Source organism: Passer montanus, unplaced genomic scaffold (genome assembly GCF_014805655.1).
Source record: "Passer montanus isolate IOZ18808 unplaced genomic scaffold, ASM1480565v1 scaffold32, whole genome shotgun sequence".
Taxonomy (NCBI): Eukaryota; Metazoa; Chordata; class Aves; order Passeriformes; family Passeridae; genus Passer; species Passer montanus.
This window is the reverse complement of record NW_024367930.1, coordinates 157,329-182,517: the sequence shown is the minus strand read 5'-3', so window position 1 is coordinate 182,517 and position 25,189 is coordinate 157,329. Positions and strand designations below refer to the sequence as shown.

Here is a 25,189-nt window from a genome sequence, read left to right as displayed (position 1 = left end):
GTTTTTAAGTAACTAAATGTTTTTAAGTAACTAAAATTTAAGAGGAATATTTGCCTATGAAAAGGTCGAGCATTTGGACTTAAATTTTCTGGTAAATTGGATTTTGGAAGTCAGGACTAAACAGAACACAATGAGCACTTTGTCCTGGCACAGCAGTCTGGATTTAGGCATTGCATGTTGTGACAAATGGTATGAATTTTATGGCTTCGTTCCAGCAACAAGAAAAGGTGATCCTTTTGTCTCATCAGCCAGATAATATGGCACCATTCTATACACCTGGTATGAAGCCTACAATACGCAAATAAAGAAATTGAAAAACTTTCTTGTTCTATAAACAAGAAAGTTGCTGTGCTGAGGATGGGGAAAACTGTAAATTTCGCTTTGAGAAGTGTCGTGGTTTGACTAGGAAGTGAGTTTCTAGAAGAGTTGTGGTCAAACCAATCAGTAGCCAGATTTAAAATTAGCACCTGGTGTGGCCCCTGGAGATCTAGATACACCTCTGAGAACACACAGGGGTTAAAAGCAAAGAATTCCCAGAAGACTTCCTCTTTTGAGTTCGGCAGACCTCTCCCCTGCCCAGCTGTGTCTAGGTAAAGGAGGGGGAGGCCATTCGACCTGTGGGGAGGGAGGCCGGAGCTGCTGGCTTGAACTTTGATATCTTGTGCTGGCACCATGGCCAAGAAAAGAAAGGTTGGGGGGGAGGGGGCAAGGTGCCCAGCCGCCAGCAGACCGAGGCTGAGGTTTTTAACCCCGTTAGTGCTGAAACAATAGAAGCTGTAAAAAACACTGATCCTCCCCAGCTGAAAATTTAAAGGGAACGGAGGATGGACAGATAAGAAGAAAGCTTGAGTGAGTGAAGAAATACCAGAAAATAAGAAGTGCCCTAAATAGAAGAGATGATTAGAGTGACCTTTTAGCTGGACTTTTCTCTTACATGACCACGGGATGGAACCAAATCTTCCTGTAATGTAGAGACTGCACCTTAGGGGAGGCAGTTGGCCAGAAGCCAGGAGTGACAAAGCCATTGTAAGAAGAAGTAGAGGGAACAGAGACTGATAATGAAGGTATGGTGGAGCCCTCTGCCTTCAGCGGAAAAAAATCTCTGTTCATAAGGCCCCTCGGCCCCAGGAGGTAAAATATGGAAGAGACAAGTGTCCCAAATAGTGAAAAGCTGCCACTTCTTAGAACTAAACGAAGCATTCTTAAAAAGACCTAAGAAGCAGTTTAAATCCATAGACAGTAGTAAGAGCACTAGACTTGGAAATAAGATGGTCACCACGGCAAATTCTCTCTGGGCAGCAGCCACGTGTGACATAAAAGCACAAAAAGTTCCAGCTGTGTTTCCTGGAGAGGTCCATGGTGCAAAAAGGAGACTCCTCTCGCTCCTGATGAACTAGAGAGAAGTTATGTGAAGGATAGTATTAGATTGAGAATTCAGTGTTAGAGGGGATTGGGTGTTAGAGAGGTGGAGAGAAAAAGAGTGTTTTAGAAGTATTCCATTGTAGATTGTTGTGTGTGTTTGTTTTCCTTTCCCTTTTGTCCCTTTTGTCTCTTATGTTGTAGATTAATAAAGTGTTGTGTTTTTCCCTCCATTCCCAAATTAAAGCCTGCTTTGTTCTGTTTCTGGATCACATCTCACAGTAACCATTTTTAGAAATATACCTTTCATGGAAGCCCTGGCATTGTGCCAGGGTCAAACTATGACAAGAAGCATGCTGGAAGATGGATTTTCTTGCCCCTGTATGTCTGTCTGTAAGCCTATTTTACAGCCACATTAGTACCTTTGCTCATTCATTTATTTCACTGATATTGCAAAACAACAAGGGAAGATGGAGTTTTCTGTTCTTTTAATGAGTGGAGCTCACTGGAGGTGATCTCAGTCAAAGTCTAGGATTTTGAAACCCCTGAGTGAAGATTATTTGATCTTTGCTTTTGTGGGAATAATTTAATTGTTTTCTATTTATTTAAAAGAAAATATTTTAATTGAAAACCACTTGATTTATAGGTGGGCAAAATATTCCTCTGCTTTTGTGTATTGAGGAGTAAATCCCAAAAGAATAACTTAAAAAAAATAATTTAAGCTTCTGACTTGTTCATTGTAATGTGCTTATTCCTGTTTGACCTGGAGAAAGATAAAGGAAGTAGAGAAACCTGTCTGCAGTGTTCAGTCTGCTTCAATTGCATATTTAATTAAATTATCTTGTTTAATTGAATGTATAATTGTTGTAGCTGGAAACTTGCTTGGATATATGCATAGGTGAAATACATGTTTTTCTTCTTGTACAGAAAAGAGTCAAGGACGTCATCTCTCCAATTGTATTTGAGGCATCATACAGCCTTGGGGAACATGCAATAGAAAGAGGAAAAGAGGACAAGGAACTAACTGCTCTGAAGCCCATTCTTCGCTGGAAGAAAGGACAAAAGATAGCACAAAGGAATCAGGTCAGATTTGGACTACATTATTTCCCGAGAAGACCTGTGGCTGAACTTTCAGCAGAGGTGGCTCTAGAAGTGGATTGCCAAGCTCTGGGTCATTTGTACACAGTAGGCTTTTTGTACAATCTTTACTATTACTAACGTCAGTGCTCCTCTGTGACATACTAAAGGCTTGAGCCTCCAAGGCTGGGCAGCACAAAGTGAGGTCACTTTCTTGTTTCAGGGTGTTTATGCTGAGAAGGGAAATATGAGAAAGGTCCTACTCCTTCTGATTCTTCCCTTAATGTAGGAGCTTCTTGTGAAAGGCTTGGTCCTGGCCTTCTTTCTAGGTTAAGCCTTTGTTAGTGCAGAAGGGGACATGAGAACTCTCTGAGGGGAGAACAGTGGGCAGAAGAACAAAAAATTTGCCTGACTGAACTATCCTCTTTTCTTGAGGACTTCACACATCCAGTCATGTGGCCAGAGAAACCTGCTCCTACTGTTATTGTAGGACATGCCATGGTGAAATAGGATGGTTTCATTTCCCCTTCCCTTCCCTTCCCTCTCCCCTCCCCTCCTCTTTTTTTAGGTATAAGAAGTCTGTCTGGAGTAGATCGTTAGATCTGGTTTTTAACCTTAACAAATTAATTTTCTATTGATATAATAGTATCATCGTCTGTAGCATTACTTTCTGATTCTGCTCATAAGGTCACTGAATACTACTTAAAAAATAGTAACTTAAGCATTTTATTTGCTTCACTATGTAATCAAGTATTTTGAACTGTATTTAGTTATAATCCTTGCCCTTTAGAGGCATGAATTTTTATTCAAGTATGCTTTATTTTTATAAACTTATGCATGAAAGATCCATTCAAGAATTACTTGTTTTTGTGAAGAGGGATTGTGGGGCTGTTGTGTATATGAATTTTGTGTTGTTGCAACAATATGATGGGAATTTGTGGAGAACTTTGGAACTTTAACACTGCTGTAAACCTGACTGTTACATGAACAAAGCTTCTTGTATTTTTTATTAGTGGGCTTAAACTCAAAAGGTCACATCTTGCCCTGCAAGTGAGTCTCAGATCAATGTTAAAATACCTAAATGCTGAGGTGATAGAACAGGAACAAAAATACTTTGGGAATTTCTCTGACTTGTTTTCTTTTGGAATTTGGATGGGAGGGAACCAGTTTAACAATCCCTTTTCATTTGTTTTCCAGATGTTATTCAATTAGATTAGTAAGAAAAGGATTTTGACACTGGGCATGCTGGGAAGTGTCCTTTCAGCCAAGGCTGTGACAAGAGCTTCAGAGTTGGTGTGGCAGTCATGGTGACAAAGTGCTTATAAAGTAGCCTCAAGGCATGGTGCTGGGGTTCTCAAAGACTAAGTTCATGGGAAAACTGTAATGTAGCATTCTCTTTCAGAAGTCTTGTTATCTTGTAAGTCAAAATAGTTTTAAAAGACGAAAAGGGACAGTAGGAACCAAAATTAATATAATAAAGGGTTGACATTTTCATGATTGTGGAGGAACCTTACATTTTGGAAGTCCAGTTCAAGACGCTAGTGTTTTCTGTTTTCAGAAGATATGGCACAGGTGAGGTCAGGTAGACAAAAGTAGTGTTAATGTAAATACTAATGTCTTTAAATATAGCTAGTTTTGTGTTGTTTTCAAAAGCCCTAGATCTTGCTGATCCAGAAGTGACTTTCCATTAGCCTCTTTGTTGCCTCCCAAATCCAGTTGCTACCTTCATCCACAGGAAAAAGCGAGTAAGTCTTCTTCCTTCAGGGAAATCATTGTATGTTTAGAACTGGGTTTGGTTTAGTTATTTTTAAATGGTTTGTATCATTATATTTATTTTTGTATACCCACTGTATAAATACATGTTAACCAAGAAGAAGAAAACTATGCTGCCAAATACAGTGGGGATTTGTTCTTAGTAGTATCCAGTAATGTATCTTAGAGTTCAAAATGTGATAGGCTAGAATTCTGCCTGTTCTAAATACTGTAATAAAATCACCAGCTACTATGTGGATGGAGATACCATTTTGTTTAGGAAAATATTCTCAGTAGATTTAGTTGTGTTAGTTAAAAGAAGAGAGAAAATGTCCACAACCTCCTCTTCCTACTGTGCCACTGACTTGCAATGAAAATTTGTGCCCAGTGTTGCACTTCTGGGTGAATGAGACTGCATGTTTCTTGGATGAACTTCACCTTTTTAAAGCAGAGGTCTGTTTTTTGAAATACTAGTGTTTAAAAAGCTGGTTAAGTAAATTAATTAGCTGTGAAATTGATTAATTCCCCTGTAGTTCTCCTCAGCTGGAAAAGTTTGGTATACAATCTTCCTTAGCCTGTAGGACTGCATGGGGTTGTTGTGACCAAGGTACAGAACCCAGAATTGGTCTTGTTAAACCTCAAACCACTGGCCTCAACCCATCGATCCAGCCTGTCCAGATCTATATGCAGAGCTCTCCTACCCTCTAGCAGATCAACACTCACACCCAACTTGGTGCTGTCCACAAACTTACTGAGGGTGCATTTGATCCCCTTGTACAGATCATCAATAACCATATTTAAGAGGACTGGTCCCAGTAGTGGAGACCTGGGGAACCTCACTAGTGTCTGGCCACCAGGTGGTTGCAACACCATTCACTGCCATTCTCTGGGCCCAGACATCCCCCCAGTTCTTAACACAGCAAAGAATGCACCTGTCCAAGCCACGGGCTGCCAGCTTCTCCAGGAGAATGTTGTGGGAGATGGTGTCAGAGGCTTTGCTGAAGTCCAGGTAGACAACATCCACAGCCTTCCCTACATCCACCAAGTGGGTCACCTGGTCATAAAAGGAGATCAGGCTGGTTAGGCAGGGCGTGTCCTCCTAAACCTATGTTGGCTGGGCCTAATCCCCTGGTTGTCCTGTATGTGCCATGTGATAGTTGTCTTTTTCCTAACTTGCTGGAAATGAAACTCGAGATGATTTCACTAATGAGGTAAAATAAGAGCAGATCTTTATTTGAAGGTTTTCAGAGGCAATTACAGAGAGCTGTCCAGAAAAGCCCACCCAACAGAGATGAGTACATATTTATAGGTTTTAGGAAATTAGAATAATTGATAAAAAACACCCATTAAAAAGACAAGTGGTGATTCAATTTCCTCCCAGGTCAAGCCCCTTCTCTGGAGCCCCCCCTTGGTATGAGCTGTACTTAGTCAATGAAGTGTATCCCAAAGAGTTGCTCTCGGCCTTGGTTTCCAGGAAAAAAACAAGATAGCATGGGAGCTTTGCACTTCTCGGGGCTTGAAGCTCTGGAATTTGTTTTGTCTTTCTGCCTAGGGAAAGGCCATGGAAAATTACTGGGAAAACTAACTCCTAGTACAGTAGGCTACAGAGATACAAATACATGAATGAAGAATACAGAGAACATAAAAGAAAAAAAGGCAAACCCAAGCCAGCATCATGATCACACTCAAGATGTGAGTCACACTCAGTTCCATAATCGTGTCAGGCATCGAGATCAGGCTAGCAGGCCTGTAGTTTCCTGGATCTTCCTTTTGGCCTTTTTATGGATGGATATCACATTGTCCAGCTTCCAGTCACCTGTGGCCTCCCCAGTTAGCCAGGACTAATGATAAATGATGGAAAGCAGCTCTTCTGACAGCTTCCTCATCAGCCTAGGATGGATCCCATCTGGTCCCATAGACTTGTGAGTATCAAAGTGGCTCAGCGTGTCCCTGACTGCTTCCTTTTGGATTACAGGGGATCAATTCTGATTCCTGTCTCTGTCTACCACCTTTGCGATCTGGTTGCCATGAGGATAACCAGTCTTACTGTTAAAGAATGATGCAAAGAAGGTGTTAGGTACCTCAACCTTTTCCTCAATCTTGGTGACTATGATTCCCTTGCATCCAATAAAGAATGGTGATTTTCATTGGCCCTCTTTTGTTGTTCATCTATTTATAAAAACATTTCTATTATCTTTTACAGCAGTGGCTAGATTAAGTTCTAGCTGAGCTTTCACCTTTCTAATTTTCTTTCTACATGGTGTAACGACATTCATATACCTTTCCTGACTGCCACTTCTTCCAAAGGTCACAAACCCAAGTTCCAGTGAAAGCTCCATGTTCAGCTAGGCTGTTCTTCTTCCCCAGTTCAATATTCAGCACATAGGGAGGGTATTTTCCTAAACCTTTAGGACTTCCTTCTTAAAGTATGTCCAGCTTTCCTGGACTCCCTTCTTATTAAGGAATTTTTTCAAGGGGGCTCTGTGAACAAGTGTCCTGAACAGGCCAAAGTCCAGCCTCCTGAAATCCAAAGTGGAGATTTTGTTGACCCCTTCCTTACTTCACCAAGAATTGAATACTCCATTATGTCATGGTCACTGTGCCAAAGATGTCATCTGACCACCACATTTCCTACCAGCCCTTCTGTTTGTAAAAAGCAGGTCTAGCAGGGTACCCACCTTGCTAAGCTCAGTTACTAGTTGTGTCAGAAAGTTGTCTTCCACACACTTAAGAAGCGTTCTAGACTGCCTCCCTTCCACTGTGTTGAGTTTCCAGCAGGCATCCCACAAGTTAGTCTCCCACAAGAGCAAGGGCTAGCCATTGTGAAACATCAGACAGAGGCTTACAGAATAGTTCATCCATCCCTTCATCCCAGTTGGGTTGTTTATAATAGACTCCTACCAGGATGTCTGTGTTGTTGGCCTTCCCCCGATTCTTACCCACAGATACTCAATCTTGTCATCATTATCCTTGATAGAAAGTTGAAAGACTGCTTAATGTACACAGCCACACCATCAACTCTTTCTCCCTGCCTCTCATAGAATCATAGAATCGTCAAGGTTGGAAGAGACCTTTAAGATCATCAGGTCCAGCAATCAACCCAGTACTATAACTGCAACCCCTAAACAACATCATTTTACTAAACAACAGCAGTGCCAGATCCAGGTAATTCTTAAATACCTCCAGGGATGGTGACTTCATCAAAGCCCTGGACAACCTTTTCCAATGCCTGACCACCCTTTTTCTAATATCTAATCTGAATTTCATCTGTCTCAGCTTAATTCCAGCGCAAGCACAGTAGAAGAGACTGGCCCCCACCTCACTACAGCCTCCTTTCAGGTGGTTGTAGACACCAATGAAGTCCCTCCTAAGCCCCTCTTCTCAACAAACCCAGCCCCTCAGCCATTCCTCCTAAGACACTTTCCCAGACCTTTCAGAAGCCTTGTTGCCCTTTCTTGGAGATGCTACAGCATTTCAATGTCCTTTTTAAAGTGACATGCCTAGATCTGAACACAGTACTTGAGGTATCACCTCACCAGTGCCAGATACAGGAGGGTGATCTCTGCCCTGGACCTGCTGGCCACACTGTTCTTCATACAGGCCAGGATGCTATTGATCTGATCTTCCTGGCCACCTGGGCACACTGCTGGCTCATATTGAGCATCCTCAGGACCCTTTCTGCTCTTGAGCCACTCTTCCCTGATCTTGTAGTGCTTCATGGGCTTGCTGGAACACAAATGCAGGACCCAGCACTTCATGCTGAACCTCATGCTGCTTTCCTCAGCCCATTGACTGAGTCTGTCTCCATCTATCTGCAGAGAGCAGATCAACCCTCCCTCCCAATTTGATGTGTCCTGCAAATTTACTGAGGGTACACTCTATGCCCCCATCCAGATCACCAATAACTGTTTTAAAAAGGACCAGCCCTAAAACTGAGCCCCAGGGAGCACCACTAGTGACTGGCCACCAACTGGATTTAGCTTCATTCACTGTAAGTCTCTGGGTCCAGCTGTACAGCCAGTTTTTTACCTATCAAAGATTCCACTTTCTGAAGTACTTGTAACCATGAATTGCAGCACTCCAGTATTGTGAGTCATCCCACTTCATTTCCATGATGGCAACTACATCATAGCTTTCCCGTTGTACAATGGCCTCCAGCTTCTCTTGTTCATTATGATACTGTGTGCATCAGTGTAGGTGCACTTCAGCGGGGCTATTGATTTCACCCCCAACAGTGGTATGCTGCCCCTAGGCTCATCTGTAATGAGCCTGGTTTTATTCCTTTCCACCTTCAAACCTAGTGCTTTCCGCCTTCAAACCTAGTGCTTTGATAAAGTCTCTGTGGAGCTGAGGGAGCTTGATAGCTAACCTTCATCCCCTGCACCATGCAGTACCAGCACGTTGGTTTCACTCCCCTAGTATTCCTGCCTTTGTCATGTCACTCCAGCACTCAGTTAGGGGTATTGTATAAATCATGTATTCTCATTTTAGCCAGCACATCTCATGAAATCCTGTAATGTTTTTTTGAAAATTTTCAAATTGCCCTTCTAGTGGGAATTTAAATCAGCCACTTTGTTTGGCTCAGCAGCATGTATAAATGGACTGTTTCCATGAGTAGTATAGTAAAGCATGCGATGCCTTGAAAGAGTCAGTCTATATTTCTTTTTCTATGGTCAGTAGACATGTAGGTAATAGCTTTATTTTTCAGGCAACTTGAAGGTTTAAAATCAAAATAATCAAAATAAATTCAGGTCTAAAATCAAGCTCCTGTATCATTACTTAAGCACATTGATGTAATTGGTTTGTAAAACTATACACAGAAAATACTTCCTAGAAAAGTTAGTGAGAGTTGTTGTTTACAGCTCAGCATTTGAAAATTGGATCATATATCCTGGTTTCTAAATAAGAGCCAGGAACTCATCTTCACCAGATAACATGTTTATAATCAGATAGCATCAATATCTAAAAGCTAAATATTAGAATGACAAGCCCCTTTACTGAATTGTTTTTGCGTTACAATTGCTAAGTCATCTCTGCGCATACTGCAGGGTTAGTGACAATTTACGGGAAATCAGTGTAGAGATTGAAGTACTGTATTCTTAATCCTGATTATTTTGCATAGCATAGGTATTCCTGCAGAACTCCATGGCACAGCTTATGAAATTAAAGGAATGGATCCACAAATACCAAAGGCCAGCTCTGCCATTTTATAAGGGATGGCATCTGAACCTTTTGTAGACTGATGTGTGAGGAAGTTGTTAAATGTCTGATCTAGAGTGAATCGCTGTTCTCTTATCCAGTCCATAAAATGACATGTTTTCAAGGGTACTTTTGAGAATGCTGTTTCTCTCCCTTCTCTTCAAATACTGACCTTCAGCTGTTGCTTTCCCCTTCTGTGAAAGCATAGGCAGAACTCTTACTAGGATAGTGCTGGAAACCTCTCAAACTCTTGATAGTTCAGTTTGGCTACAACCTGAAATATCCATGTGCTTTCCTGAATTTTGGTAGGTTGGATATTTTGAAAAACTGTTTATCCCCCCTTAATTTATTGAAAGACTTCCAGTATTTTCTGTGGACTGGAGTGGCACAGGATATACTTTATTTTTTATGTTCCCTATTGTCTTCTGGAAGTAGTTCCAGAAACATAGATTTGTTTAATTTTAGATAGCCATTGAAAGGAAGTGAAGCAGTTTACTAAGCCTGGTGTGAAATCATAGATCACCTTCCTCAGAGCACAGAACTCTGATCATTAGGCTGAAGCCAGGCTCCTTCTTACTTGTTTTACCTCCTATCAGTTTTCAGTAGAGTCCACTACCAGCAAGAAGGAAAAGGAGAATATCTACATGCCCAGTACCCAGTAGCTTTATGCTTAGGAGAGCTTAGGAGGCAGAAACTAGAGATTTATCCCTCTCCTACTTTCTCCTACATTTACCCCTAGCCTTTACCAAAAAATGTGGAATTTAGTCTTTACGCTTCTCTCAAGAGACATAATGGACAAAAGATACTTGCTCTGAGGCCCTGATCTACCTAGGTAGACATGTTCCCTTCCTGATCAGCTCTAGATCTCTCCTTACGGTAGGTTTGATTGTGTACAGATGTGTATATTCTCTTTTTATAATGAGTGTACTTTAATGTAGGCTTTTTGGCTTACCCTCTGGAGGACGTGGGTGACATCCATCTTTCCTAAACCCACAGGGAGATATCTGTCACATTACTGGACGTCCCAAGGAGCATAATCTTTTTTACTCAGTAAAGTTGCCATGCAGAATTTGAGAAAACTGTGTTTGTCAACAAGATTTGGTGACTTGGTGGGAGTGACTTGCTCTGGAATAATTTCCCAAAGCTGCTGGGCTCTGTGCAGCAGTAGAGAGTGCAGAGAGGAATTGGTGAACCCTGGAAATGCTAGGTTTTGTCTCTGCTTTGCTGAACATCTGGTGATAGCAGGAAGTCTGAGAGACTCACTGAGAAGGAAGTCTGAGAGACTCACTGAGAATGAACTTTACACTAGTTTTGTGTTTGTACAGTGATGATGTGTCCTAGAAGCATTGAGGTTATCCTGTCCCTGTTACTGGGCACACAAACACCTATTTTTCTTGTGGAAATGCTAGACAACTATGTGGTGGCCTTGAGATAAGGGATGCAGCTGTGTTTCTCTTGGCAATTTTTGCTCTGATCTCCACCCCTCATCTCAAACTCCTCAATTTTTCATGTATGTATTTCTTATGTAAGGAAGTTTCCTGGCGATCTCTATATATGTTCAAACCTGTGAGACATTTGGTACAGTATTAGTGGAATACAATTAAATTTCATAAAACCACTGTTCAGAATTGCTCCTTTTCTTTGGGTAACAGTAATGGCAAAAATTATGAGCTGCTTCCACAGTTAGTTTCATCCTACTTCCTTTTTTTTAAACTGTGAATAACACCTAACACCCATAGATTACCTTCTTCAACAATTTTAATATTTAAAGACCTCTATAAATCCTCAAAGCTGGTATTGTAAAGCTGCAACCAATTTAAAGATTGTTTGGAGTTAAAATTAGTGGTAATGTTGTGGCAGGGTCTGCACCATATCCCGGGAATGGATTCCTGCTCTAACAACATGCAGTGTTAAGTTAGGTACAGTTTCTGACCCAAAGAAATTGCACCTCAGATAGACCAAGTAAGGGCACAGTAACAATACACACATAGTGTTCGTAAATGCTATGGTGCCTTAAAGTGTATTTCTTTCTTAATTGTTTGGGAGGAATTTAAACAGCCAGGAATTAGTCAACCTGAAAGGCAGAAGTATCAATAGAGGGGAGAAGAAAAGGGTCATGTTAGCAGAGAAGAAAATGGAGGAAATAGACTGTGAGGAGCTGGAGGCTCGAGACTCTAGAAGACATATAAAAAGGGAATGTGGAGTATAGTCCAGGTAGACCAGGGAAGTAGTGGAAAATAGCAAAATAGTTCACAGATGTCATTAACCTGAAACTGGGGTGCTGACTTGGTTGTGCCTGCATCTGTGGGTCCTAGGAGCCTGTTGGACTGGAAATCCAGACCGGCCAGCTGTTTTGAGGTGAGAAAGCTCTCCCAAACCTGAACAGGTTCAAGATCCTCCACAGAAGCAAACAATTCACTCCTACACAGCTACAGATCTTGGAACTCACCACCCTTAATTTCTTTCTCCCATCCCAGTGTTGTGTAGAAACCTGGGTATCTATGACAAGGAAATACTACCAGTGTATTTCAAAGTAGCTTGCTCTCTAGTACATGATATGCTGGAAGAGATACATTCTCAGTGATTTTAGAAAATGAAGTATTAGTTCATTCTTTCTGAGTAAGGATAACTATAGATTTAGTAAGAAAATTCCATGATTTTTAGATAGTTACTTAAATGTACTTACAGTATTTTATACTTTGAAAAATCCAGATAATTTCTTTGATTGCTGTGTGCACTTTGCCAAGATTTCTGCAATTCAAACAGAGAAAATGACAGGGTAGAATTTTTTTACAGTTTATTATTCTTCCTCCTCTGAGAGTTACCAGCATTCTTTCCTATGTGAAACTACTACAGTGGTTTGAGGATTAATTGTGAGGACTTTTGAAACTATACCTCTGAAATGTGCCATGTTTGAGAGGGAAGCCTAATGCCAGTTCCTGTCTCATTATTTATTCTTGTCCTTTGGTTGTGGTAGTCTTTATTAAGGACAAAGGGTAAGTTCAGTCTTCATTTCTAAAGTGAAATCTAAAATTTCACTTCTGAGATTCTGGGAAAGCGAAAGGTAGGGAAGAAAAATGAAAGAGCAAAGTAATTAGCCCGGATCAGCTGTCCACTTTCCACCTTTCTTCTTTTGAAACACAGTACAACCTACAGCACAGTTTGATATCTGTTATCAAACTGATGCCTTCAAGAACCTAGAAATAAAACAACACACTTTCAAGACAACATTAGTGTAGGAGGTAATATAAAGGCTGATCTTCATTGGAGGCCTCCAGGAGCAGATATAGAAAATGCCCACCCCTGCACAGGGTAAAAACAGTTTTATATGTTTAGCAAATTAGCATAACTAACAAAAATCTCCAATTAGAGACAGAAGTGGTAAAGTAGTTCCCGCTTAGTTCAATCCTTGTCTAAATCCCTCCTGCCCTTAGAGAGGAACTAAACTTTTTAGATTAAAATGTGTCTTGAAGAGCTGGTTTCAACCTTAGCTCCTAGGAAGAACCTGGACTCCCTGGCTTGGAGCCTCTGGAATATATTTTGTCCTTCTGCCTGTCAGGGAAAAATGTTGGGAAAGGTACTGGGCCTAGCTAGGAACTATATAATTATACAACAATAGAGCTATGAATATATTTAAAGGAAATATAAAAGCAAAAAAGGCAAAATTCATTTTGGGATCACAACAATTAACTTCATAAACATCCACTCCTTTTTGGTGAGCTCACACAGCATACAAAAAGGAGAGCAAACTGCCTGCTTAGTCAAGAACCTTCTTGGAAAGAAAAGGACTAGAAGTGTCTATGCCCTCTGGGCTTAAGATTCAAGTCTTTTTCCAGTCCTGATACAGTTGGGCAGAGCTCTTAAAAAATGTACTAACTCAGTACGGTTGGCATTTTTTTTCTTTCTCAGTCTTTCCAACCCAATCTGACCATTATGTGTATCCTGCACAGATTTTCCCTGTCCTTCTGTTCATGACTGAAATACAATTACTTTGGTAATAAAAGTCATGAAGCCTGTAGAAATGAACATTCATTTTAAAGGAAGAGATAAGTGGATTATCAGGTTTCCTAGCTGAACAGTGTTGGCAACATTCATATTGGGTATTTGAATATTTGGTAGGCTGAAGAGCATTACACCTTTGAAAGAATGAGTCCTCCAGCCTGAAAAGTCTAGCCCTATATTTAGAAGAGTATTGGTCTGTGGTCTAAACAGCAGGGGAAAGTAACAACAATCTAAATGGCATCTTGGTTTCTTCAATGCAAGGAACATGTTCCTGTTGTCTTCTTTCACTTTCTGGTGGCTGTCTTGTTTAGCCATGGTAAACTACTGCCACTGAAATAGTATGCCCATATGTTGTCCCTTCATAGTTCCTAGCTTTATCAATCTGTTACATCTCCTCAGTATTACCAGAGTTCACAAGGTTGACAATGGCTCCATTATTTGAGACAATCACTGATACATAACAGTCGTTGTAATTTTCTACTGCTTGCATGATGGCAGAAATGTTTCCTGCCATATATAAAATCTCGGGGAAATGTTTGCTGTGTGATTTCCTTACTTGCAATCCTTAGGACTGAAAATAGTTTCATAAATACTTCATATTTTGTTTCATTTTTTATCCACATAGCTGGGGAAGACAAAGAATGCCAGAAATATGGTATTAGCAATTACTCTTGTCAGATGAGATGGGAGAATGGATTGAGCAAAACCTCTGAGAGAGAGTTTGGATTTGATGAAACTTCCTGTTCAGTTAGAAGATAATAAAACCAGTTCTGACAAAGATAAGATTTGCCTCAACTTGAATTTCTTTAACATTCACACTATATATCATTGTATCACAGATTTTGGTCTTGTTTTTATTTCACCCAAGCATGTTCCTTCTTTGAATTTTGGTCTTACTCTTTTCATGTTTTAGCAGTTCTTTCCTCTGTTTTTCACAGACTGTTTTTGAGAGGAACTGTCAATCTGATGACTGTGCTGCTGATTTGAAACTTCGGGGTAAATTATTGCTATCAAGGTGAGTAGGTGAACTTTTATTTTCTTTCTTGCACAGTAGTATGCCATTCATTCTATGTGAAATGGCATTGGAAAGTCAAAATACAGAGATGTTTTAGATCCAGACTAAAGGTGACAGTAATGCCACCTTTAGTACAAAAGGTCTTGAGATGTTCACAGAATCTGAACTCTTGTGATGGTAGGCTCTGGTCACATAAAGTGCAAGACACCTTCACCTTAACAGTCACAATGGACGAAGATAGAGAAAATAAATAGAATAGCAGAGAGAGACAAAGAAAGTAAAGATGCATGCTCAAATCAAGTATCAATGTGGAACACATAATTTTTCAAAAAAACCCACGTAAGGTTTCAAAAAAACCCTCTGAACATAGCAAATTATCTTCAAACTACTGTTTTCTGTTTCTCAACTTGCAGTTTTGCAAACTCTTCTAAATACTCCACCTTTCAAATTGTTCTTGTTGCAACTTGGGGATGAGTGTCTGATTTCACTTTCATCTGGGATAATAAAACTAATCAAATAGACCAGAGTTGAAGTTTATGTTCTGTCTCTTGTGACTGGTGTTATGAGTAAGGTATGGTGGTTGGCTCATGCAAATGAGTAGGAGTTGTTGAGTGTGGTGGGGAGAGGTTATTTTGGGGTTGGCAATTCTTTTGACATATATGTTTGTTTCTGTTCTCCCTTCAATCCTCCCCGCCCTGTGAGGTGGCTGACTGGCAGCTCTGATAGACAGGACTGTTGGGGCATATGGGGAGGGGTAAGTGGGAGGCGGTAGGCAGTGGGGGACACTGGGAGGCCTGGCAGGGTATCATCGCACCGCCAATCAAGATGTGAGAAGAGCTCCATCAGTGAAAGGCATGGAAGGACATATAAGGACAGCTAATAAATATTAATGAGGCTGATGCACTCTTGGAGGTATAAAAGGCCAAGATGATGCTTTGTAAGCCAAGCCTCTGGTGAGCAGAAGGAGTCTCACTATGCTCCCAGCACTGTCATCCCGCTTTGCTTTTTAATTTTAATGGGTTCTAATTAAATTTTATTTACTCATTCCTGCCTGGGGTCTTGAGTAATTTATAATACTGGTGATCCTAGCAAAAAGCCTATTGTTTTGCCTGGACATGTACTCAATTTGAGGATAAATCACACTAAAGCTGAACATCATATGACTTCTGTTTCCCTTTTTCCCCCCAGTATTTTTAGAGATGGAAATGCTGATGAGAGTTATTTAGTTGTATGCCAGAGATTTTGCTATTTGATGGAGAATCTGTGAAGTGCTTTGCTTTCAGGTCAGGAGAGTGAAAGACAAAAAAGAAACAACCCAAACAAAACAACAAAAATAGAAGAAATAATAGTTGCAAACATGCTTTGTATAGATCTACAGCATGCTGTAACAGTACTTAGAGACAAAACTGAACCAGAGTCAAGTCTGAGAAGATACAGACTTCTCCAGACAAGATTGAAATCTGTATGAATGTTTTGGGGGATTGGCTGGGAGCAGGTTAGGTTACAGGCTACAGAGTCCAAGGTTTGACTGCAGTTAGTCTGGGTATTTGACTCAGTTTTTGTGTTGAGCAAAATCTGTTGAGAACTAGATCGGTGTCTGTGAGAAGCTAGTGAAGGATTTTGTGCCACAGTTGAGGAATAAATAGCAAGAGACAAATGCTAAAACTTGTCAGCCAATGTATAGTAATCATTGCAGTAAGAGCTGCAGTTGGGATTGGACCATTAGGCTGTTTATTTTTACAGCTGTTATTTATAATATCTTGGCTATTTATAAGTCCCACCTGTCATAAGAGCTTCGGGTATTCAAATACAGTTTCTACATTTGTATAGCAGAATATTCAACAAATGCTCTCAAATTTGCTTTACTCAGTGACAACCTGAAGTCTTTTTGAAATAAACAGGCTTCAGTTATTAAGAAATAGTACAATGGATATCTGTTACAAAAACAGATTCCTGTTATTATTGCATATAAAATTACCAAGAAACATGCTATGGATTCTGATTTTAAACAAGTGCTGTCTTGAATTTTTTCAGCCCCATGTATTTCATGCAAAATAATCCTATCACAATTTTTCAACTTTGTTCTTGATTATGGTGTGTGCAGAAAGCAAATTTTTTTTGAAAGAGCAAAAAACATTACTCATTTATTACTATGTGCACAAAAAATTTGACTTCACTGTCAGCAAGGTTATCTTAATACCTTTGTCTAAATAATCATCTAAATTTGGTGGTCTTATTTTCAGAAAGGATGCAATTATTGCTGCACAGATACACTGAATTGAAATAAACAGGATGTTTATAGGAAGGCAGTGATAAGTTCTATCTCTCAGGTCTGCTGCAGCTCTTTGAAAATGTCACTGGACCTGTGGATAGGGTGGTTTGGTTAAGATCGTCTACTTTGGCTGGCAAAAGACTTTATCACTAAGAAAGTAAGTTGCCCAGATCTGAAAAGAATGGTGCTGTGAGTACTACTACCGAATTAAAAGATAGTCAATAGAGAAAAGGTGTAAAGAGTTGGTTTTGGTGGTGGAGAAAGATGTGCAAGTGCTAGTGATATTCAGCATATTCACAAATTATTTGGGAAATAACCTGCAAAACAATAACTTGCTTGCTAATCCTATTAAACTATTCAGAGCAATGAAAGTAACAAACAAGGAAATATGCTTTCATGAAGGGTGTGATTCATCTGTGGATTTTACTGTTTGGGATACTGTAAATGCTGAGACTGTATATAGTAGTGAAATGGCAAATATAAATTCTGAAAGCTGCAGAAATATATCAGCAAAATGCCACTCTGTACTTGTCTTGTTCTTCCATCCTTGTCTTGCTTTTAGACATAGTGGACACAGGGCCTTTTGCTACAAAAGTGGCTTACACACTTTTCTTAAATTTGTAACATGTTAGAACCAAAAGCTGTTAGGAGTTCATACTATACCTTGCTGTATATGGCAAGGTATAGTTTCGTTCATCACTATATATGCTTTCAAATGTGTTCTGGTTACAGCATATATGTGCATAGGAAGTTAGCTCAGATTACATTATCATCAAGAGAATTGTTTGCATTCTTATGAGCTCAGGAAGTGCACAAGCTACTGTGATACAGAGTTCACCCATAATGCGTTTGAATCATTAGAATTACCCAGTTAAAAGATGGCATTCAGCTTTGAAGATATGAAACCCCAGCCTGCAACCAAGCACTATACAGCCACTCCCTCACTCTTCCACCAGAAGGATTGGGGTAGAAAATCATAAGGGTAGAAGCTAGAAAACCTGTGGGTTGAGATAAAGACAGTTTCTTACAGGAAGCAAAATCTGTGTACACAAACAAAGAAAACAAAGGAATTAAGTCACCACTTCCCATGGGCAGGCAGGGATTCAGCCATCTCCAGTGGAGCAGGGCCATCACATGTAACGTTGACTTGGGAAGACAAATGTTGTCACTCCAAATATCTCCCCTTCCTCCTTCTTCCCCCCACTTTATATACTGAGCATAATGTTATATGGCATTATCGGTTGGGGTCACCTGCCCTACCTCCCACCTCCTCCTAACCTCCCATGCCATCTCCCGCTTCCTTGCTAGTGTGGCAGTATGAAAAGCAGAAAAGACCTTGGCTCTGTATGAGTCTGGCTCAGCAGTAACAAAAATATCTCTGTATTATCAAGCCTCTGTTCTGCACGAATAAAAACCATATATAAATATAAAGAAAATATAAATAGTGCCACTGGGCAAGCTGAAACCCTTCATTGTGAATTCATAGATAGGACAGGATAGGACTATTTGGAAGCAGGCGACAATAAAAAAATGTTAAAGCCTTCTAACTTTATCTGGAAATTTTTGCAAAGATAAGGAAGCTAGAGATGGGATGTGTTCTTCTTTTGAATGTCTCTGTTACAGTGAAAGGATCCTTTGTGACTTGGGGTGAAGACCAGGGTTACATGCTGTGTTGGATTGAAGAAGAGTTAAGATGCATTTATTCTGGAAATAAAAAAGGTTTGTTTTCAGTTAACAGATAAATCTCTTTAAGGCTTGTGCACCTTCATTAGCGTCAATTCGCATGCAAACCCATCCCAGCTTCCTGAAGGGATTGCTGGACAAAGGAGCCAGCAATCTTGTTGCTTGTGACAGATGGTAAGCAGGGTCATGGACTGTGGCTTGGCTGGTTCAGACCAGAGATTTGGAAAAACCATCTTGTGTAGGCAGTTCATGCTGCTCAGGACTAAGATGTGCTGATGCTGTGCCATCCTCGGTTTTAGGACTAGGTCTGGATAAGGTCCTTGCTGACCTCATTTTTTGTGCTGTGTTGAGTCATGTGTTGAGGAGGATCAGAATGGATTTTCTGACCTTTAGAAACCCCAACCAGCGTTTCTTTAGTGTTCTGACTTTTATTGAGGTGAATCCTCTCTGTAACGTAAGCAAAACTGCTTCAACAAAATCAGCCTTTCTTCAACATGGAAACATCTGAGTCGGGATGGTTATGGGCATGCTCCACCATAGTGGCTGAAAACTTGCTGGTGGAACTCCATGCCTCTCGCTGATGCCATCTTTCCAGCAAGAACATGCAGCTTCACTAGAGTGGAAGACTGGACCTGGCAAAGCAAACCATTAGGATTGAACTCTCTATGGCAGACGTTTTGAGCTTGCATGTAGGAACAGCTACAGTGGTGTGTGCTAGTATTGCTACAAATGTTCTTTCTAGTGGTTGGCCTGGATTTTCTCATGGGAGTATGAATGTTGCTAGGCTGAAACTACAGATGGCAATTAAGAATAAGGAAAAAGTAGCCATGGAGTGTGCTGGGGACTTGATGAAGGCAGCATTAGGAGAAACTGAAGGAGCAGAAGAGAGGCATTTCATCTTTCCAGTCATGACTGTTCTCAAATCACTTTTTCTTAAAAGAATAAATACATGAAGTTTTGGCAGCATGGCACAGAAACATTACTCATTGCTTCTCCTTCAACAATTCTCCAGTGCTGAGTCTTTCAGCTGCCATAGGAGATGGCAAAATCTGTCCTTATCCATGCAGTTATACCCTGTGGATAGTGGTATTGGTGATTTCTAAAGGAAGAGACTTAAAATGTCTTAGTGTAAAGAATATATGTATGTATTCTGTATGGGTAATTTTAATGACACAACCTCAAACCGTAAGAGAAATAGGAATAGAATATTTTGCAGTAAACTTTGGTTTTTGACCATAACTTGGTCCAGGTTTCCTCTCCAGAAATTCACTACAGAAAAAACAAAATGTTATGTTAATTATTATTTTCAAATTATTATTATTGTCATATAGTTTTTAGTCTCAAAAACATATTTATTACCTATCATTTGACATTAATGCCTCAATCTGTTCTCTCAGCACAGTAAATGTCTTTTCTATCATGTTTCTGCAGCAACTAGCACATCTTTATTGCCCCTCTTGTAGATGCTTATTTAGTAGCTGAGCTGTGTCTGTTTCCTCAAGATGTGCTGAGGTAAACTCTGAAGTAGGTGTTTCCCAGGGGTTTATATCTCCCTAGCCTTTAAAATCTTAAATCCATTCATTTGGTACTTTATGTGGGAGAAAAGCTCTTTGGTGTTTTAAGAACCTGAAATTGCTGAGGGAGGTCTTGTCTGACATACCAATGCCATTTCAGCTCCTGACCTGATGCCTATCCATCTGACTGGCTCTGCAAAGGCCAGTTATTAAGCCTTTATATGATGTAATAGGAACCAGGTGAAAAGTGGAAAGACATTTGAGGAAGAGTGAGGGTGTTTGAAAAAATTTACTTTCTTCCAGCCATAACAAACAAGCTAGCTAAAAAGACCAGAGCAGAATGGGTAGTTTCTTCTATGTTAGATACAGTTAAGAAGGGAATCCTGTATGACTGTGTATATGCACTGACAACCTGTGTGTTGTAATGAACAGAGCAGCTTTACAAAAAACAAACAAGAAGAGAGATGATGTTGTAAATGTCATGTAGCTGCTGTGTTCCAGCACCAGCTGTGTGTATAAATTGGATTGTAAGCACAGGACTATGAGCCCCCTTGGATAGAAAATGCTGCAATAAATATTACTATTCCTAAGAAGGTTCCAGGAGGAAGTCTTTCATACATTTATTTGACGTGAGGTTACCTTTTATCCATCATTAGAACAAAACTGCTTATCCATCCAAGTGCTTCTGACTGATGTTTGACTATTGGGAAGTAGCAGCTTGGTTTTGTGTTGGTTTAGAGCATCTTCAAAGGCCACCATTCATTAGGCCTAAATTTATGTTCTTCTCCTACAGACTGGCTGGAGTGGGTTCTGTATATACTGCTTAAAATTGGGGCTTTTTTTGGAAATGTATAATTGGAAGCAAAAGTCATAGGAAACCAAAAGAGTGATAGGTGCATTTTACAGAAATTTTAAAGTTTTTCCAAATTATGAGTTTAATTGAGTTGAACTGAACACTTTCAAAAGTTCTCTTATGAAATGGGATTTTTGAGAAATGTTCTTTTCCAACTGAAAGGTCAAGCTTATGGATTGGGCTGTTTCTCCTTCCATTTGTTCCTCTGAAATTAGCCAGAGAACGGACAAAATTCCAGTCTGTCAAAAACTTGCTCAAGTTTAAAATGTTTCCATTTTAATGAAATGATTATTTATGAAGAAAAAGTATTTTCCAGTATTATCTGGTCAGTTCCTCAGAAGAAGAAGAAGATTGGTTTTGCCTTTTTTCCATATAAATTCCTTCTCTGACTTATTAGAGTATTAACATTGTTTATGCCAACACTTCTTTTATTTCTGTGACCTCTTTTGTCTTATGCATGGCTCTGTATATGATAAGTAGATAAATGATTTAATATGATGTTTTGGGATGTAATATTGAAGTACTTAACCCAAGCCTATCTAAAAAGACAGTGTGCGCATGACTTCCAGACTTTGAGCTTACATCTCTATTGAAGTTTATAAGCATGTTATTTGTATTATTGAAGAGTGAATAATTTCATGTGACAGCTATAGCTGGTCTATAGCTGCACAGATAATTTGGCATAACAGACCCCAACTAAAACAGCCTAGTTCATTAGATAGTAGAAGTAAACAAGTCCCTGGGTGTGTTACTGATAGGCCAGATTCAAGTTCAAACAGGGGACCTCAGCCAATCCTTTAAACCATGAATGCACCCATATAATTGGCCAGTGAGCTGGCCAGAGTTAAGACCCTTACCCAATCATAGATGTAAGAGTGGTGTAATCATAGTGTAAATTCAAAGCCCCTATAAAAGAGGGTGCCCTTCAATAAATGTTGGCTGTTGCTGCATAAACCTGGTGTGTCTTGTCACTTGTCTCCAAAACTGCAACAATTTCGCATAGGAACTATCTATGCAACTGCAAAACTGACTGTTTGCAAGTGCTGTGTATAGATACAGGGATGAATATGCTCATGGACCTATTAAAATGAGCAGAAGGACTTCCTCTGGTTCAATAGGCACATTATCAGATATTAGGTACCTGATTTGAAAAATGAGCTACAGAAGTTTCATATTGGCTTGTCAAATTATTACAGAACCTGAACTGAAAGAATCCAGAAGTCATAGATAAAAATATGTTATGACTGCCTTGTCCAATTTGTTTTTCACCAGCACAAGGTGTAATGGCATAGAACATGAGTTAGTGTTGTAACAGTGTAGAAAATCAATGTGTTCGGAAGGAAGGAGCAAGAACATAAAATTTTGATCAGAAAGTTCGAAGTTTTTTGAGTGTATCTCAATAATATAGTAACATTTGCTAAGAAAGCTAATAAAGGTTTTCACTGCTCATAGACTTGCAAAGCCACAAAGAAAAGTTGCAAGCCTGTAGTTTAATGTGGGAAGCAAAGCTCTTTGATAAATTTGACCAGGCTCACACCTCAGCACTTAGCCTCCTTTGATCATACAATGGAAATTTGTTTCTAGAGAAGCATGTTTCATAGTATGCCTATTGAGGTTTTATGCCCCTGAAGTGCATCTTAACAAAACAGTCATGATGAGGAAACACAATATCCTTTTTTGTGGGGCTTAATTATGTGCTTTGGTAATATCTGTTTTCCCCTTTCTCTTCATTCATAGCTGATGAAGAATTTGTTTTATTTTATTTTTCATTGAATAAACACTTCTTTCAACAATATTTCTGACATTCTGTTTACCCTAGACAATCTACCCTAGTTAGCAGAGCTGCTCAGATGAAACTCATATCTGCTTTATAAAAACAACCAAATTGAAATTAGCAAATGTTATGGTTTAGCATTTCTAGTGTTACAGAAGTGGTCTTGATGTCAAGGCCATGTGTGTATAAAGCTGTGTATGCAAATATGGATAGTCCCAACTCCAGAGCACAAATACAGACCTATGACTGCAGTCATGTACTGCCTACTGGTTATTATTATACCCAGTGCTGTCCCAGCTCATGATCTTTTCAACTACCAAAAATGTTCTAAGGAGAAAAAAATGATGAAACATTGGGGAAATGGATATGAGTAGATTGCTTCCTTTTTTCTCAAAAAGTCATACCAAGTCTTGTGTTGTAATTTAAGTGCTTTCATAAATTATAGCATAGTTTAATGTTATTTAAAAGTGATTTGCTGCACTGTGAAGGGTGCAGTGAAAAACTACTTACTACGATTCATGTATATTTGTAATTCTGTTTTGAATTCAGCTTTTTGGTGAAGCTATGAAGCAGAATTCCTATTTCTAATTTATTTATCTTCTATTTATCTTTTACCTACAGCTGTTAGCATATTGAATGCTGAGTTTGTGAGGCATATGGAAAACTCTGTTGTAACTCATCCGGGGTTGGATTTGCAGTTTCCTGAAAGGGCAGAGCTCATAATTAATCAGGATGTAGTAAAAATTGCAGTGGGAGCAATTATAATAATATCAAAGCAAATATAATAATATCAAAGCATAAGTGAATGTTTTCCATTGTTGAGGATGAATGGGGATGAAGAAATGGTTTCTCGGTTCCCATCTGGTTTGTTGTGCTCATAGCTTCATAAATCTCTCCCAGAATAAATAAGCGCAGGCTGATAACAGTGGACAGTACTCTTACTTTTGAAAACAGAGTGATGGAACCCATATGGATGATAACATAACTATCAAGTGATGAGTGTTAACAAACCAGAGTAGTCCACATATTTAGTACACGAATACAGATTCCCAGTCTCTATTTTCTAGGAACAGGTCACTGATGATCAATAAAGGATATTGTACAAACCAGTCTTGTCCCTTCCTAAATACTGGTTTTGTTTTGAAGGAATCATTTAATTGTATCTACTGGAGTAAGATTTTGTTGTTTGTTATTTTAAACTAGAATCTAAAGAGATGTTCTTTCACATAATTTGAATTCATTGCTGGGCTACTGTGTAACCTGGCCCTCCTTGTGAACATCTCAACATCATTATTTTATGGGCCTAAGATAGTTAAAGGCATTGTTGCTCTACCAACCAAAGCATAAAACTAATAAAAAAAAACTTAACTTCAGGAAGCACTGTCATATATCAGCTGCCTCAAGAGGTGGAAATTCTTGATAATGTACAGATCACAATGGAAAGCAGATGCACTTCCATTTTGCATTTGTAGTATACATTGTGACTGGTACAGATGTCCATGTATATGTATATATACATACATATATATATATATTTTTTTTGTGAAGCAGCTATGTGAACTTTTTCTGTACTACATCTTGAAATTGCAAAATCAGGTAAGCCTGAGGTTTTTCACAGGTCACCAGGTAAATCTTCTTGCTGGTTTTGTGTGAGTTGTAGAGAAAATGTGCTGACATGACATGCTTATCATATTTGACATTTAGACATAACTTACTCTTGGAGAGTAACACCTGCTACTGCAAAACAAATTGCCTTAAGTAACAAAGCTGTACTGTCTGTAATGTTTTCTCTCTGTTTAACTGCCTTTTACTGACCTCTGAAAGTTGTTACTGGATAGGGCACTGTTCTTCTCTCATCAGTGCTTAGCTGAATATGGTTCTTAAATTGCATATTGCGCCCCAACATCTCAGGAGCAGGACAAGCAATTGAAGCTATCTAATAGCAGGAAATCTATGTCTGAAGTCATAATTTTTATGGTAAACACATAGGTTTGCATGATGACTTCATTAATTATCTAATTTTTAGAAACAGTATGGTATAAAGCCCTATTAATTCAGCTTCAAATTTCAGATCTGTGGTCAACTATCATGTACTTTAACAGAGCTTTTCAAATATTTTAACAAATAGGGACAATATAGAGGGTTTTTTTCATGTCAGGCTGGTGTGTGCCACCTCATTTACGTGCCTGATACCGTATATCTGTTGCATTTCTTTCTTCCATTAGTTACTAGTTTTTGTTTGCATTGCAGCCTTAGAATGCTGTCTTTTACACACATAGAGGGATAAATTTGTCCCAGAGGCACAGTAATGTTGATTTCAAGGATAGCTTGTAAAGATGGTAGTTTGTATATGTGAATGCAAGGGTGAAAGATGATTAGATTAAATTAGATTAGATTAGAGTTTCTGTAGATGTTGTATCTCATCTTGGTTTCATGTCACAGTTTCATAAAGTGGAGCAGCTTGATTCAAGCTGAAAGCTGCTCCTTGGAGTAAACATTGTGTGAAAACAGAGACAGCTCTTTCCCTATTGACTGCAGTTCTGTTTATAAAGGACTGTGAACATCTGGGTGTAGTTGAAATTACTGATAATAATAAAAGGGCACCAGATTTCTGTAGAGTGTGACAAAAGGTGTTTTTATGTGGTGTTTTGCCCTGTTCTGTCCATTTTATTTCAAAGTTTGTAGGCAC

At 39.3% G+C, this 25,189-nt stretch overlaps 1 protein-coding gene across 2 annotated transcripts in view; it reads left to right on the top strand.

Annotated features, from left to right (window-relative positions):
• The window catches only part of ITGA9 (integrin subunit alpha 9), a 245,397-nt gene that overhangs the window by 116,956 nt on the left and 103,252 nt on the right, over positions 1-25,189 (top strand). For both annotated transcript variants that reach the window (XM_039715127.1, XM_039715128.1), the window contains exons 16-17: positions 2,287-2,442; positions 14,328-14,404. In XM_039715127.1, coding sequence (XP_039571061.1) covers positions 2,287-2,442; positions 14,328-14,404 — 233 coding nt within the window. The remainder of the gene's footprint in view (positions 1-2,286; positions 2,443-14,327; positions 14,405-25,189) is intronic.